A 17,505-nucleotide genomic window follows, 5' to 3' on the forward strand; every position below is an offset into this window, starting at 1 on the left:
TTACAGTACGATGCTGCTGAGCCAAGACCTCATTCACACACACACACACAAAAACCCAAAGCATCGCAGCATTGTTTCCTTCAGAAAATGAGGTCGCGTTAAACTACTTCCAGTGCCATATATGGGCAAAAACATCACCCAATACACACACAGCTGAGTTTACAGAATACACCAGTTTGTTATTCAAATAAAAGATCAACTGTGATAAGTCCTAAGTGTCTAATTTATTAGAAATGTTCAAAATGGAGACAATTAAATCACATTTTTTGTGTTTACAATGTGACCACATAAACACCACTTTTGTCTGCGTTTGCCTGGTCCTTCAGGCTCAGGCAGCAGCATTATGTTGGTCTTGTTTGCTTCTTTCAGCTTTGCTTCCCCAGTCTTATCCAGTCCATCATTCCTTTTCCAACAGGAGCCATCTCCCTAGCAGCCGAGCCAGGGATCTTCTCTGTTTGTCCTGGAGATGAAGGCAATTTTTCTGGCCATCTCCGTGTGGTATATACGCCTGCAGTTCTCAAAGTTCTTCCGCTGTCGTTCTCGGCAGGGCTTCTCGTAGTATCGTTTGCGCTTCACTGTGTCAACAATGCCATCCTGAGTCAGAATCCTGGAGTAAACAGAAAAAACGTGTGAATAGATTAGACTTAGTAAACAGAAAGAGCAGTAAAAGTGACACAAATGTAGTCCCAAGTGCATCAGTTCCTATTAGATGTCAGCCTCTGCTTATAAGTGCTTAATATGCTAAAACCATTACATTTTTATTCATCTTTTTTTTTTTTTAGACTAATCGGTAACTCACCCAGACAAAATGTCAAAATGTAAGAAGTACAACAGAGAACATTACGTTTTCAGAGTCTGAGGGCATGCAAACACAGTCAGCTTCTAATGAGACTGAAGCACGGATTCATAGGTAAACTGTAACCAGAACTGCACCTAACCACAGCACAAACTGTAACTGGCTCCCAGCCATAGGATAAACTGTAACTGGGATGTAATGCCAAGATAAACTGTAACTTGTTCCTGACCACAGGACAACATATACCCATTAAATATGTATTTAAAATAGTCCAAATAACAGAGAGGACCAAAAATAAATAGATCTTGAAATGTTAGTCCTTCAAAAAATTGTGCGTGCTCTGCTTTTGGATCCAAATAAACATTTAAAAATTAATCATCTTGAGCCATAAAATCTATGCAAAAATAATGTGCAAAAGTCTTGGGCCACCCCTCATTTCTTTATATATTTTGCTAGTAAAATGGAGAATAGTTGCAGTGATTTGCTGACCATTTCTCAGCAAAAAAGGCAGAAGGATCTCTCAAGTTCTGTGTCAGGTCTTTGCTGGATTTTTTTCAATTTATGAAGGACATGACAGATATTCAGATATTGTCCATTTGCTGTAGATAGGTTTATAGGCCTGCAACCTCTCCAATTTTTAAAGAGGACACTGCACACCATGTTGAGATATGTACTTTTACTCCTAGAACTTTACATGTAGTGTTTTAATTTGGAAAAGCGCATTTTACAGAGAAGTACTGCTACTTTTAAGTTACTTTCAGATCTAAAACCTTCTTCTACTACCATGCAGTACAGTCTTTTAGCAGTTCACTATACAGACTCTTGTGCACTGTAATACCATCTGTATCGGGGCAAAGGACTCTGCACAAAGGCTGGAAGATCATGGCTAATGTATTTTAAAATCAGCCCTTAACACTTTATTTATCCTTTATGATTTTCTCACGGGTCACACAGTTAATTCATGGTCCCGTCCAACTCCCCACCCCCCACCGAGAAAAAAAAAAAACTAGAATTCTCCCTGCTTTTACTTTGAAATCCAAATGTAACAACTAAACAACAGAGCTAAATAAAATTGTCGAAATGTGTGAAATTACTGTTTTTTCTAGCGCAATTTTAAGTCGAATTTTTTTTTACGTTATGCTCTTTAAAAACCGCGAATGATGCTAATATGCTTAAAATACGCAGACTTTAATCAATTTCAATTTAAACGTGTAGTGAATTTCGCTTTTTGATTACATGTATATCTATCTTATAAATTAAAACACAAAAAAGCCTCAGAAAAAGCGTATTCTGTAAACTGTGTTGTCCCCACTGCGCAGGCGCAGCTCTGTGACATTGAGCAACAAGCTAGGCTGGGCCGTTAGCGCGCCTCTGGTCGGATAACAAACACATCTGACAAACAACGTTAAATTCAAAAACCTCGCAGTGACCTGTTTAAAGTCTTGTACGCGGCATCCACATCCCCGTTTTGGACCATCACCGTCCGGGAAATGAATCGAAGGTGTCTCGCCATGATGAGACCGGTGCTTGCTCAACTCTCGTTCGGCTGTAAACGCCTAACGACAAAAGGTTCCGGACACAAGAAGCGCCGCATAAACACAAACACTAGGGGGCGTTTGACTCAACCGTTTTAGTAAATGGCATCTTTCCCGTGGTAAAGGCTTTTCTGCCTTTTTTTTTCTCCTCCCAGATATTTTATTCTAAAATTAAATTTTCAGTTATGTTCGAGACTCTACTTTACTTTAAAAGACACGTATGCTTCATAAACCCTTTTATCATTTTGAAATATTTCTTAAAGGTGAAAACTTGAAGTGAAAATGTATTTATGGTCATCTGCCTCTGTCTATCTTCACATCCTCCTTCACTTTATCCCCGAATCTCCTTTGTGGGCTTCCTCTTTCCCCCCTGCCTGGCAGCATCTTCAGCAACCTTTGCAAACATATCCGCTATCCCTCCTGTGCACGTCCAAACCATCTCAGCCTTACCTCTCTAACTTTGTCTCAAAATCACTTGACCTGAGCTGTCCTTCTGATGCACTTATTCTTGTGTATCCTGGCCTGTCTCAATAAAAACTTCAACGTCTCCAGCTCTGCCTCCTACAGGTAAAAACAACACCCCTTTAGTTTTATCTACGGTATTTAATCTTTTATCCAATGAACTTCTGACTCCATGCTGTTGTTAATATTTGTTATTTTGTTATTTTGATGAGTAATGATGCAGGAAAATGCTCTGTTCTACATATGTTGGACCTCACGTCAGCTTTTGAGACTGTTGACCACCGCATGCTCCTTGAAAGGCTAAAACACTGGGTGTATCTGGAACTGCCTTTGAGTGGTTCTCCTCATACATCACCGATCCTATTCTGTGGTGGTCTCCGATTTTAGGTCATCCTCTACCTCCCTTATTTATGGTCTCCCTCAAGGTTCGGTTTTGGGGCCTTTATTGTTTTTAATATATCTTCTCCCCTTCCAGCATATAATGGGCTCTTTTGAGGAGATTTCTTATCACTGTTATGCTGATGATATTTCTTTTAAGCCCCAGGATTTATCTAAGCTTCAGCTTCTGAATGACTGCTTAGATTCTATCAAACGTTGGATGGCTGCAAATTTTCTCCAACTCAACGAGGGGAAAACTGAAGTCCTTATGTGCGCTCCAGACAGATTATTATCCCAGATAGTGAAAGCCCATGGTCCTCTCTCGGTCTATGTTAAATCCTCTATCAGGAATTTAGGTGTCACTTTTGATTCGACTCTTACATTGGATGGGCATGAGAATTCTCTGGTTTGTTAAGCCCTATTTTATCTCACTCTGAACTGGAGATTGTTATACATCCATTTATTTCCTCACGCTTGGACTATTGTAACTCACTGTTTATGTGTCTAAGCAAAGGTTCTCTGGATCGTCTGCAGGTTGTGCAAAATGCTGCAGGTAGGCTTTTGACAAAATCCTCTACGTATTCATATGTAACACCATTGCTATCTCAGCTACACTGGCTTCCTGTTGAATTCAGAGTCCATTTTAAGATCCTGGTCTTGACTTATAGAGCTTTGCATGGACTGGCACCAGCCTACATCTCTGATCTGCTACAGCCCGATGTCCCTAGCAGGTCCCTGAGGTCATCTGATCAGGGCTTACTTGCTATAAAACAGACTAAGAGGAGAACTAAGCTTTTGCCACTGTGGCCCCTAGCCTGTGGAACTCTTTCCCCCAAACCTTAAGAACTGTGGACTCAATAGTTGTTTTTAATAAACAATTCAAAACTCAGTTCATCTGCTTTTGGTTAATTTTTGCCTGTTTTATATTGTCTGTTTTTACCTTTTTATGACTTATCTTATGTGCTGCACTTTGTGACTCTGTCTAGAGAGGTGCTATATAAATAAAAATGTATTATTATTATTATTATTATTGTTGTTGTTGTTGTTGTTGACAGAGTATATATGCATTGATGGATGCTGATTAGTTATAGAACCCATGCACACAGTCATGTGTGCAGGGGTTCACAGCCTCCACCCAGGAACTACACAGCCACACACACACACACATACAAATAAAATAATCTGAATTAATCAGAGAGAGAAAATCAAACAAACAAACAATCATGTCTCTCTAGAGCAGGGAACCAAACTGCTGCCATTAGAGGCTGTATAAAGGGAGATAGCTTTCAGGGGAATCACAGCTTCATGGAGTTACATCTGTTGTCATAGCAGCAGTGAGAGCAGTGTCCGGTGTTATTCTTTCATCAGGGCTATTCTCCTCTCTTTCTCCTCATCCCCTGTGCTCTGCTGTTGTCCTCTGTCTGAGGTCAGCTAGCGGTGAATGCTGCTGTGTGTAAGGTGGGTCTAATTAATCTGCCTTTTCTCTACATAACATTGCAGATGAGGTCAACTCCCATGTTTCTGTAACTCTATAGGCTACTGTATCTGCATGGTGCCACGGGGAGGAATGCTTAGACAGCCTGCACAGATAACATCATGACTCCTTTTGTTGGGTGAATGCAGTGCATCGTGTTTCCAGAGGCATCCCGTCTCATCCAGCGCTGCTGAAACCTTCTTGGCACTGAGTCTCTCTCTCTCTCTCTCTCTCTCTCTCTCTCTGTGTGTGTGTGTGTGTGTGTGTGTGTGTGTGTGTGTGTGTGTGTGTGTGTGTGTGTGTGTGTGTGTGTGTGTGTGTGTGTGTGAGAGAGAGAGAGAGAGAGAGAGAAACATAAAATGGAAGTTTGCATCTACAAACTCTGCCAGTAAGTTTCATCCACATTATGATCACACACATCCCACTGATGATACTTATGTGAATATTCAAATTGTTTATTTATCAGTTTCTGCTGATTTCTGCTGATTACTGTCATTGCATTGCCCAACTTGCGATCACATTAATTTAACCTGTTTTTAAATTATTATTATTTTGTCTGTTTTCCCATGCACTCTCTTCTTCATCGCACTTGTACACTGTGTTTGGTTTGGATTGTTGAACCCAGACATTTAAACTCATCCACCTTCACTCTCTCACTCCTCTTTGCATCTTTACTGTTCCGTCTGTCTACTCTCACAACCGATCACAATGTTGTCTGTGAACATTATAGTCTGTGGAGACTCCTTCCTGGCCTCGTCTGTCTGCCTGTCCATCACCACCACAAACAAAAGTGGCTCAGAGCCGATCCCTGATGTAATCCCACCCCCACCTTGAAACCAACTGTCACTCACGCTGCACACCTCCTCACTGTCTCACTGTCCTCATACATGTCCTGCACCACCCTCACATATTTCTCTGCCACTCCTCACTTCCTCATCAGCACCACAGTTCCCTTCTTGGCACCCTATCATATGATTCCTTTAGATCCACAAAGACACAGGACAACTTCTTCTGACCTCCTCTCAATATATTTAATGCACAACAAACCAAATGTCTCTAAATGTGAATGACCTTTTTTATTGTGTTCTTGTATAAAGCAACTATAATTGTGGTTTGCATGCAAAGGAAAGGAGCATTTGAACTGTGATTCACTGAGCAGATAGTAATCAGCCCCTGTCCAGTTCAGATAAAGACAGAGTGAGATGATAATATAAGTTTTATCGGGTATATTAAATATAAGCTTTTTCATTCACATAAATAAACCAGTTATCAGTGAAACATGAGTCTTATTGGCCACAAAAACAGTCCAGGGCATGTTTCAGCATCTCCTTTCCTCCCTTGTTGGTTGATTCTGTTCATTCTTTTGCTTTGCTTTGATAGTTATTGCTTTAGATTTTGTCTGCATTAATCACACGCACACCGGGCCACCCTCTCTGTTTATGTAGTCCTGCACTGCTCTTGCGCTGAAAGAAAGGGAAACACATTTTTAATGGGCTATTGAGCCTTGTTTTTGCTGGTCCGATGCACTTGAGTTTAAACTGGGCTCTATGTGGACGCTGGATTAAAATGAGTTTGACACTCATGCTCTAAAGTTTTAATTGCAGGGTGGCAATGCCGATGGCATGTTCCTGGATGGATGCCTCCAGCTGGCTGTCTTATCTTTTCCTTTTTCATTACCAGCCTTTCCAACCCAGCTTTGGAGCTAAACACATTAACCTGATATCTGATTTGACATTCCAGCCCTTTAAAACCAAACACCCTTGCTTCTTAAATAGTCCTAAACTTAATAAGTAATACGTTTCAGCCTCATTCCATGTTTTTTTATTATCAGGAGCTCTTGTCAAATATCTGGGAGTAACATAGTGCCATCTTAAAAACAATTAACGCTTCTATTTAATATCCGAGCTGGCAGCCCATCAACATCAAAGGACTTACTGGAAGTGAATTCTCCAGCTCTTATCCAAATCTTTCACCATGCTGACAGAGGTGGAGGGTAGACTTGGAATCGGGGAGCGAGGGGGAAAGTCCCTCCCTGCCACTGGCTTCTGCATTGGCTGGACCGGCATCAGATCCAGGCGAGCAGTCAGCCAATGAATGGAGGCTCAGATGCAGGCAGAGGAGACGACTTTACCAACCGGTGAACGCGGGAGGACAGACATATAGAGAAACAGTGACTGCGACCAGAATAGGTTTATAATCCGCTGATAATCCAATAATATTAATTTCTGCAAGTGCTTGCACAGAAATGGAGAATAAAGTCACCGATTTCTCTGGAAAATGGAAAATGAAGTCTTCGGAAAACTTCGAGGAACTTTTGAGAGCGCTTGGTGAGTGAATGGATTTTAAAAAATTATTATATTTGGACCCTCGCATCAATTAGCTCATTTAATTTGCTTTCTTGAAAAAAATGCAGAATAACTGTATTTATGTATTACAAAAGAGGAACATCTTATTTTTAAGTATAAAAAATTATTTACACGCGGAACGTTAAACATGCATGTTTTGCACTGATTTTAATCATGAACTGTAAAACAAAAAGGAAGGAGGTGGGATGCATCTCGATAGAAAAAAAAAGTCCTGTCAGTCATTTTGGCATTATCCGTTGGGCTCAGAAATCGGCTGGAGAGCCGAAGCGGTCTGAAGTGGCTCTGCATGTGGCTAAACTGGCTTGCTCCTGCATAGTGGCTAATGTGGTCCTGGGAATATTGGTTCTGTTAAGCCACACAGGCTTTCTACTGAAAACAGGAGTGAGAGGTCAGGCGAGTGCCATCCGGTGGCATCCCTTAAAAATGTGAAGACAAATATCCTATGGAGGACGATGAGACTAGGCTCATCTGTGGCAAGCTCCTGCTCATGCGGTTGTAATTAGAGCCACTGTAAACGGAACTAAGCCTCGACATGGGCCCCAGCAGACTGCCAGGTCTGAGACTGACTTTCCTACAATGCCTGGGGCCTCTCTGGCTTAATCTAGGGCTGTGTGTGTGTGTGTGTGTGTGTGTGTGTGTGTGTGTGTGTGTGTGTGTGTGTGTGTGAGAGAGAGAGAGAGAGAGAGAGAGATTGAGTGCCTGCTGCTTCTGTTATGCATGAGCAAATCTGGTCTGAATCAGATTTTTGGGGTGTTTTTTTTTAATCACTGAAGCCAGTCCAACTCACACAGCAAAAGGTTACATTCACAATAATTTACATCCCTACTCACAACACTTCCATGGTGCTATTCATTCAACCTTTTCTTTTCTTGCTGTATTTCTACAGAACAAAAGTCACAAAGTGTTTTATAGAAACATAGAAAACGATACAAAATAATAGATGGAACTACTAGAGGAGTTTAAACTGATGCAAGTAAATAAAAATGAGGTTGCACTGGTGGGTCTTCTTGAAGGTATCAACAGTGTCTGCAGATCCAGTTTAAGGACTAAAGGACCCCCTCCAAAACCCCAAATCACAATTTTCTTTGCTCTTCATCCTGGACCAGGTACCATCAGGAAGATTTTCTGGTTGAAAAAGCTCCCTAATATAGAGATACGTCTGATCACAGTGATCACCAAAATCTTAAACTGAACCCAGTGTAAAGAAATCAGAAGTGGTGTCATATGGGACCTGGTGAGAAACCTTCCAGCTTTAGCAGATGTGTTCAGGCGAAGGAATAACACATTACCACAATGAAATAAGAAGCCTGTATAAATATTTCTATTTCAGATTGAGAGACAATATTCACTTGAATAACTCTGTTAATATTTGGGTGGCTGTAGCTCAGGAGGTGGAGCGGGTCATCTACTGACTGAAAGGTTAGTGGTCTGATCCGTGCTTCAGTCTCCAAAGTATCCTGGAGCAAAATACCGAACCCCAAGTTGCTCTCCAATGGGTTCATCAGAGTATGAATGCGTGTGAAAGACGGAAAAAAGCGAATGGTTGAATAAAAAGCTCTATAATAGATATAAAGTGCTTTGAATGGTCAGGTAAAAAAAAGAACTGTATAAGGACCAGCCCATTTACCATCGCTCTTTGAGAAGTACATCAAAGAGAAACATTCACACCTACCCCAAAAATGACTACAGAGACTCAAAAATGACAACAAAAAGAGAGACGCAAAACTGCAAGACACATTCAGATGGACTCATTTTCTACAGTTTTTCCAGTTGTCTATGCACACGATGCGTCATACCTTATCTGATTCTTATCTTCAGTGATCATTATTAGAAATATTTTTTCTAGAAAACCAGACTCTTATCTCAAATCTCAAAAAAAGCTGAGGATTACAAACGGATTTCTTTGAAAAGTGGCTCAGGCTGTGAGGATGAAGAAACTTCAGGTTGTTTTTCATTTGACAGGCTAATGAATTACTTTTATTTTTGCAGTGAACTGTGCCTTTAACAACAGAAATAAGTGGTTTCATACCAGTGGTTCTGTATGTTGTGCCTTATTAAGAGGAAATCCCATGTGCTCTTCATTAGCAGGAACCATTTTCTGAAGCTTGCCATATGTCTGTGAGATTAATGCTCTTGTTTTTTTTACGTCATTCACTATAGCCTGCATGTATAGACTTGAAAGAAATGAATCACAATGAACATTTCCCTGCTTTATTTTTTCAGACTTGGGTTACTGTGTGGCAATGCAACAACGCGGACTGTTTTGAAAATGTTTAGGCTTCCAGAAATGATTTCGTGCATAACCTTTGTTATGGAGGAATCAGACAATATTTAATTTTGTTGAAGGGTATGCAATAAAACTTCCCAGCACTGTGTCCCATAAAGACGTTGTAAAATTAGCAGAATGTGGGGAAATCAGAGTAAAACATGCATGCCCTTCAGATAAAGTTTGCCTGGCACGCACAGCTATGATTATACTCATTCCCCACTGTAAAGACCAGCACTGCACAGCTCTGGTTTCACATTTGGTCTGCATGTCTGTGGTCAGGTGTCAACGTGTTCTTGAGGAAGATTGCAGTGGCAGCGGCGTCCAGCCCGGCAGTGGAAATCACCCAGCAGGAAGAGACTCTGTCCATCAAGACATCCACCAGCGTCCGCACCACCAATGTCTCCTTCACCGTGGGTCAATCTTTCAGCGAGACCACGGTGGATGGACGTCCCTGCACGGTACACGTCTCTTTGCTTCAAATTAACCAAAAAACACAAAAACTGTGCAATGTTAGTACATGCATACCGGGATTTGGCCAAGGACAGCATAACTAGCCCCAGCTCTGTGCAAAAGAAACATATGGAAATAATTTCAGTGCAACTCGAAGAGATCTGTTTTTCATCTTCATACCGAGTGGGTGATGAAGGACAAGCCGTGAAAACATTTTGACGTGCAGCAACCAGCACACTGAGCTCCGGTTATGACCAAACCTGAACTTTGCTATAACTTAATTCAGGCATTGATACGTTTTCTCATGTGAATCCCTGCAGAGTTTTCCTAAGTGGGAAACAGACAGAAAGATCAGCTGCGAACAGACTTTACAGAAAGGCGATGGGCCGAAGACAGCGTGGACCCGAGAGCTGACCAATGATGGAGAGCTCGTACTGGTACGTGCAATAAGTACAAAATGAACAGTGCTATCAATTTGAGTCTCAGTGTAGATATTTTAGGACCCCCAAGTAAGATTTGAATTCATTTTCAGCTTCCAGGAAGTAATACATTCATAAAACCCATGTTTTATTCACAAGAGGACAAAGAACACATGTCAAATCTCTAAAAGGAGAAAAATATTGGCTCATTTTGAATTTCATAACAAAAACATTGTCTTGCTGAAACATGCAAGGCCTTCCCTGGAAATGCTGGATGGGAGCATATGTTGCTGCAAAACCTGAATGAGCCTTTCAGCACTGATGCTGCCTTTCCAGATATGCAAGCTGCCAATTTCACAGCCCGCTCATTTGCCTCCATGTCATCTCTGATGCAGAATTTTGAACTGAGTGCTGATAACAAGCCAGAAAAGTCCCTCTCCTCTTTAGTCTGCAGGATGTTGTGTCCATGTTTTCCAAAAAAGAATTTCAAATTTCGGTTCGACTTACTAAGGAAAGGTCTTCCGCTTTGCCTGAGTCCAGTTTAAATGAAAAGATGCCTGTGTTTGTGCATTAGAGGGCTTTAATTGTCATTTGTGGATGGTACAGTGAACTGTGTTCACAGACAGTTATTTCTGGAAGTGTTCCTGAGCCCATGCAGTGATTTTTATAACAGAATCATGTCTGTTTCTAATGTGATGCTCCCCGATTGCCTGAAGACCACAGGCCATGTGATTTCTCCAGATTGTCAGAATCTTTTAATAATACAAACTACAATGATGAAATATTCAAAGTTTATTATTATATTGTTCTGAAATTGTTCCACAATTTTGTAGACTCTAGTGTACGTCTGCTGAAATGTTTTCCATTTCAGAGTGGTGTTGACCAGTTACAGTTAGAGCAGGCTGTGCTTGAATGGAGGTGAAAACTACAGGTGAAATACATTTAAAGTAGGGAATTTGCTCCAGTGTGGAGTACACAAGGGCTATGTCAAAAGGATTATATCATAATTTGTAAAAAAGCATAATGAAATCTGATGTCCCCTGATGTTTGTTTCACCCCCAACCCTAACCACCCCCTAAGACTGGTTCTGCTGGAGGTTTCTTCCTGTTAAAAAGGAGTTTTTCCTCCCCGTTATCGTCAAGTGCTTGGTCATACCTGATCGTTGGAGTTTTGTGATTTGGTGCTGTATAAATTGAATTCAATTGAAGCTTGCCTTTGTGTGCTCAGTTTTATGTTTTAAAAATTTTTATGCATTATGATGTTGGTTTAGCATTAAAGTTGAATATACTGGGAAAGTTCAGCCTCTTCAGAGATGTAATCATGAGACTGTCAGCTGCTGTCCTAACAAAGATTTCCCTTTCATGTAACTACCTTTAAAAATCTGTTTTTTCCTTTGGGTAAAAGAAATGTTGACAAAATAAGCTGACTTTAAACACATCCTGCTCCAGGACACCTGTTCTCAATCTTTTTCTTGCTGACTAAATGGTTGTTAAACAGCTTTAAAAAAAGAAAAACATGAACTGTGTCTTATCTGTGTCTGTGTTGCTGTTTTCTTTCAGACAATGACTGCTGGAGATGTTGTCTGCACCAGAGTTTATGAGAGAGAATGAAGTTGGTTTTTTTCCCCCAGGACTGTCATACAATACTTCTGTTTTGTGCCTCATGCATGGTTTACATTTACTCGCCTTGTTTTTCTTCTTCTTCTTCCTCTCAGAGAGTCGGTGTTGGTCAGGTCAAACAGTGCTCAAAATGCTTCAGCTGGTATTGTTTTTATAACAGTAAACTTATTCATTATGTATCATACTACATTCCTTTTTTAAAAAACAAATAAAGCTTTATAGCTGTGTCTAAATCTTTTTTAAAGATGTTAATAAACAGTTTTATATAAATCTGGTTTCTTTTCAAGCTCTCATTCTTTATGTTGTCCCCACCCGGCACCTCCTATTCCCGTCTGCATATCACTTTACATTACTGTCTGCCATTTGTACACCCTTTCCCCCAAAAGCTGTTTCCATTTGCAAACCCTTGTCCTCTATGTGCTCTCTTTCATCACTACAATATGCATTTGATTAGTTTGAAAACTCCCAAAGACAATTCATATTTCATAAACTCTGCTTTGAGAGACACTTGGCAAAGACGAGGGGGAAAGAGGGAGTGGAGAGGAAAATGAAATGAGTGAGGGGAAAGGGAGAGGGTGGCCATGAGAACATTAGTTAGCATCAGGGGAGTTCATACACTCTATGCTCCGCTTTCCAGCTGTGCCTACATGCAGAGCATGCTCATTAAAAACTCCATTGCTTTCTTCTCTCTGGTTCTGTGCCCAGTTACAAAGTGTTGACCGACTTCCTGTTATGTTGTGCTGGGACACTTCCAGCTATTTCCTCTCTAAAATATAATTTGTCACCATATTGGGGTGCGAACAAAACGAGAGCCAGTAGTGAACAAGAAAGTCTACCCTTTGCTCACCTAAAACTCAGCAGCGTGGTTTAGTCTGAGCCTCACCTTGCTGTGAAAAATGGACCTCCGGGGTCTCAGGGACTTCCTGAGAAGAGAACAGCTATGGTTCACAGGCAGTGATGGTTTTTCCAGGTTTGCAAACAGTGTGCAGACAAGAACCCCTCTGAAGTGCTTCCCAGTTTATATACACATTGCTGAGCAAGCAGCAGGTGGACTTGGCCTCCTTTAGGATGACTGTCATTAATAACCTCAGTGGAAACGTGTGTGTATTTGGAGGAGAAAGTATCAAACCTTTTTACTCAAGTACAGCCATGCACCTTACATTTTATCTCTACTAGGACTACCCCTGTCTCTTTTTTGAACTGAGGGGTTTCTGTCATATTTCAAGTCTGCTTTGAAAACAAAATGACTGAGTGTGCATAAGAATTTTTCGACTTTTCGATCAATCCTGATCATTCATGAGAAGGTTTGGCTCCAATTCATCCCAAAGGTGTTCTCTTGAGTTGACTGAGTCAGCACTCAGTGCAGGCCAATTCCTTTCACTGGAGTTAAGGGGGTAAGCCCCACTTCTAAAAAAAAAACATCCCTGCACTATAATCGCCCCTCTACCAAACTTTACACCAGGCACAAAGCAGTCAGACATGTACTGTTCTCCTGGCAATCACTAAACCCAGACTTGTCCAACAGATTGACTGAGGGGGAAGCGTAATTCGTCGCTCCAGAGAACACGTCTCCACTGCTCGAGAGTCCAGTGTAGGTGTGCTACAATGCTTTGCACTTGATGATGTAAGACTTGGATGCAGCTCCATGGAAACCCATTCCATGAAGCTCTCTCTTCTTGAGCTGATCCAAAAACCACATGAGGTTTGGAGAACTGTAGCGATTGAGTCTGGAGAAAGTTGGTGACATCTGCGCACTATGTGCCTCAACATCCGCTTATCAGATTTGGATGGCTGACTGAAGCTGCAAACGGTGCACCGAAACCACTGAAGCAAGAATTAAGAATGGGATGTCACTCAAGTTCATATGGATTTGAAGGCAGATGTTTGAATACTTTTGACAATATAGTGTGTATACTCACTGTTTGTTAACACAAATGCCAGCCGATCACACGACAGCAGTTCAATTCATATGCATTTAGTAGGGATGCAGATATGGTTGGATGAACAAAGCTAATTTAAGTGACTTTGAACGTGACATGGTTGTTGGTGCTGGAAAAGCTGGTTTTAATTTTTCAGAAACTGGTGATCTGCTGGGATTTTCCATCACTTGGGCTTACAGAGAATGGTGCAAAAAGAGAAAATTTCCAGTAAGCGCCAGTTCTCGGGGAGAAAATATTTTGTTGATTTCCAAACTCCTTTGAGTGTTAGGAAGGCAACAGTAACTCAAATAACCACTTGTTACAATCACGTCGCCATTCAGACTGACTGCAGCAGCAGAAGACCACACCAGGTGCTGCTCCTGTCAAGTAAAAACAGGAAACTAAGGCTACAGTTCACATGGGCTCATCAGAACTGTATAACAGAATATTAGAAATTTGTTGGTTGGTCTGATGAATCTTGATTTCTACTAGTAGGGTCAGAATTTGGTGTAAACAACACCAGTGCATTGATCCATCCAGCCTTATATGAACACTTCAGGCTGCCGGTGGCATAATGGTGCGGGGGATATTTTCTTGGCACACTTTGGTCCTCTTAGTAGCACTTTAGCTTGATTTAGATCAGGGGTGGGCCTCAAGGGCCTGTGTCCCTGCAGGTTTTAGATGTATCCTTGATCCAACACAGCTGATTTAAATGGCTAAATTACCTCCTTAACATGTCTTGAAGTTCTCCAGAGGCCTGCTAATGAATTAATCATTTCATTCGGGTATGTTGATCCAGGGTGATATCTAAAACTTGCAGGACACCGGCCTTGAGGTCTGGAGTTGCCCACCCCTGGTTTAGATGCAGGCCAGCACGGTGGCACAGTGGTTAGCACTGTTGCACCACAGCAAGAAGGTCCTGACAGATCACCTTTGAGAATCGGTGGAACAGGAGATTAACATAATGGATGTGCAGCCAGCAAATATCAGTACAGACCAAAATCTCTGCGGAATCTTTGCCACAAAGAATTAAGGCAGTTCTGAAGGCATAAGCCTCAAATAAGCCTAAATATAAAAGTCGTTTTTTTTTTTTTTTAAGGCAAACCTGCGGCATAATAATAGCTATCATGTTAAGATAGTCCAGCAAAAATGCCTGAAATGCAGAAGATTACAAGTGTACAACAGCATAGTGGAGATAAATTAGATGTATTTAAGCAAAGTACCTAAAAATGTGCACTTGAAAAACACTGAAAACACTGAAAGTATTATGTGTGACCAAGTATTTATGGCTTACACAACCTCAGCCATGATGTACGTGCTTTTATGTCTCACAACCAGAATGTGTCTTTTGAATGGCCTCAATGAAACCCGCGGCATTGTGTAAGTGCTCAACAAAACCGCAGCACTTTAACTGCACTCAGGAGAGGCTGGAATGTTCCCTGCTATTTGCTCAACAAGAAAACTGGCATTGCGCAAACACACACACACATAACATGCCCAGAAGTCTGCCTAAATGACCCCTTTGACTGATGGTTGCAAGCCTCATAGGAGCAGTCCAAACTGGTCCCTCCTTAGCTGGGTCACTTTCCAAACAATTCTTATGCCAGTTCATTCCTCAGGCAGTGATGTCATGGAGTCTCGCATTGCTCGATTGGCTGAGGAATTCTGTGGTTTTGGACTGGGAGGCACCCGAATCCAGCTTTTGATCTGGGGCCATTTGGACCAATCATGACGAGACCCATTAGAGGAAATGATGAGTCACAGAAGTCAGCTGACAAACACAGATGCTGCTAGCTGTGACCATAAAGACAAATGAAGCAGAGCCTGTGAGTAGGTTTAGGAGCAGCAGTTAAGCTACAGAAGTTGCTGCTAATAATTCTGCAACCTGTGAAGAGTGTAAATATGGCACTAAATTATATATTATATTATATATTATTCATATTAACTGTTCCAGTCAATATTAATAATATATGTGTTATAGACATTATTAAGGTTGTCAATGAGGATTTCTTTTCAGTGATTCCCCCAAAGGGGAATTTCTGGCCCTTTCTTAATGGAAATATTCCCAAAATTATGGATGCATAGCTGATGACCCCCCTGAAAAAATGTGTGAGCAAGAAGGGTCCAAATGCACCGAGCCCTCCTTAACATAGCTCAGTTTACATATGCTAAATAATTAGTCGTAATTAATGCATGCCTATTCATGCATGAAGACAAATATTCATAAAAACTCACTAATGTACAGTAACTATATCAGAGTGTGTGCTGTATGTGTGTGTGAGACAGCCTGTGTGTCTGTAAGGAAACCCCATGACTGTCCTCTCCCACGTGACCCCCAACGTGATTTGCAGGAGCAGATAATGAAAAGAGACGAGGCTGGATTGTCCAAACTCATTAGGCCATGAAATGTGGATAAACTGGTGGAGCTAAGGGTCCTCTCTGCTCCTGACAACAGGGTAATATGTGAGAAGTTAAAAAAAAGCCCCAAAAACTTTAAAGTTTTGCTTTAAAGCATCCTGCAAACGAGCTGGGATCAAAGGAGAAGCACAAGTGTCAGCCTGTGCCAGAGTATGACCTGTAAGAAACTCTGAAGAAAGCAAAAAAAAAATGTGTAAGAAGTTTTTCTTTGTCCCAGCTCTTTAAAAAAAGGTAACTGAGGTTAAATCTGCCTTGTGAATCACATTCAGCTGAGATCAGCTGTGTGCAAGAGTGACATCTAATGGAGGAACAGGTAATTGCCTTTTTATCATCAAAGGAGAAGTTCAGGTTAGCAAAAATAGTATCAGAGACTGAGATGAGCCATTGATGTAAGGGTTTATTTTGCACAATTTTTAGCATGCAGCTGAAATTTCATAACAGCACAGAAAGATTCATGGATGAAGTATTTTGGTTAATAATTTTAAAGGGGGCTCAGAAGCCATCACCGGGCATTTTTCAAAATGTTTTTGACCAGTCTGCATAAAAACTGTGCTTCTACCTTTGATGGTCTCTAGGTTTTAGCTGTTAAACTCAAAATTTCAATTAAGCTCATTCCAAATGGTCTCACTGTGATCAACACTGAGGAGAAGAGCAAAGTGTAAGATACACAGGCAAGCAAGGTAAACAAAAAGAGAGCCTTTATTGGCCAGCGTGTGCACACACAAAATACAAACGGTTCAAAGCAAACAGAAAATCAGGAACAAAGTGTCACGGTTCCTGGACAGATCTCTTTTGTTGTGGAATAACACATCTGCCTCCTCTGAATCAGTGAACAAAAGGCAAGTGTTTATTTTCACTATAGCTTTAAAGAAAAACCCAAAAAACTACGTGGGCCAGAAAAAAAAGGGCCCACATTCAAAACGCAAACACCTTCCAAAGCTGGCTGGAAAAAAATTGAAAAAAACAAGAATTCAAATCTGGAACGGTAAAGCATCTTTAAAAGGAACGGAACGATCACAAACTAAAAATGAACCACTAATATGATGAATGTATAGCTCTTATTAGAATGATAAATCTAATAGAAAACATAAATCAAAACCATAGAATAAGCAGCAGCCCAAACCTGAAAACAAAAACTTAAGATTTCAAAACTCAAAAACACCACAAAACTGCAGAGCATGACACTCTATATTTTTGCATTATAGAGATTTTATATTATATTTATGCTTAGTAAAAATCTGCAAGAGAATATCAATAAAGCACATTAATAATCTGTAAAAGAGCAAAATTGTGCAATTGTAGGTTAATGATTAAACCTTTGCTACTGGTGCTGGTTTCTAACTGGGTGAGACACTAAAGACTGACAAGACTTACCTGTGAGTGTTTGACACAAAAATATA

General features: G+C 40.9%; 2 protein-coding genes across 2 annotated transcripts; one reads left to right on the top strand and one right to left on the bottom strand.

Annotated features, from left to right (window-relative positions):
* Nucleotides 1-205: 205 nt before the first annotated feature.
* On the bottom strand, nucleotides 206-2,384 carry mrps21 (mitochondrial ribosomal protein S21). The gene is made up of 2 exons (XM_026156125.2): nucleotides 2,227-2,384; nucleotides 206-607 (listed from the first exon to the last, which is right to left on the bottom strand). The coding sequence occupies exons 1-2, from the start codon at nucleotides 2,307-2,309 to the stop codon at nucleotides 427-429; spliced, it is 264 nt and encodes an 87-aa protein (XP_026011910.1). The 5' UTR covers nucleotides 2,310-2,384; the 3' UTR covers nucleotides 206-426.
* Nucleotides 2,385-6,615: 4,231 nt separating this feature from the next.
* On the top strand, nucleotides 6,616-12,038 carry crabp2b (cellular retinoic acid binding protein 2, b). Its single transcript, XM_026157419.2, has 4 exons — nucleotides 6,616-6,972; nucleotides 9,560-9,738; nucleotides 10,051-10,167; nucleotides 11,709-12,038. Exons 1-4 carry the CDS (start codon nucleotides 6,891-6,893, stop codon nucleotides 11,757-11,759), a joined length of 429 nt encoding a protein of 142 aa, XP_026013204.1. The 5' UTR covers nucleotides 6,616-6,890; the 3' UTR covers nucleotides 11,760-12,038.
* The last annotated feature ends 5,467 nt before the right edge of the window (nucleotides 12,039-17,505 follow it).

This window comes from Astatotilapia calliptera, chromosome 22 (assembly GCF_964374335.1).
Source record: "Astatotilapia calliptera chromosome 22, fAstCal68.1, whole genome shotgun sequence".
NCBI lineage: Eukaryota > Metazoa > Chordata > Actinopteri > Cichliformes > Cichlidae > Astatotilapia > Astatotilapia calliptera.

Excerpts from the sequence above, each read along its gene's own strand:
- mrps21 (XM_026156125.2), bottom strand. The coding sequence starts at position 2,309 with ATGGCGAGACACCTTCGATTCATTTCCCGGACGGTGATGGTCCAAAAC. Across the intron at positions 608-2,226 it reads GCGTACAAGACTTTAAACAG|GATTCTGACTCAGGATGGCA; the intron begins GTCACTGCGAGG and ends TGTTTACTCCAG.
- crabp2b (XM_026157419.2), top strand. The coding sequence starts at position 6,891 with ATGGAGAATAAAGTCACCGATTTCTCTGGAAAATGGAAAATGAAGTCT. Across the intron at positions 9,739-10,050 it reads TGGATGGACGTCCCTGCACG|AGTTTTCCTAAGTGGGAAAC; the intron begins GTACACGTCTCT and ends GAATCCCTGCAG. Across the intron at positions 10,168-11,708 it reads ATGATGGAGAGCTCGTACTG|ACAATGACTGCTGGAGATGT; the intron begins GTACGTGCAATA and ends GTTTTCTTTCAG.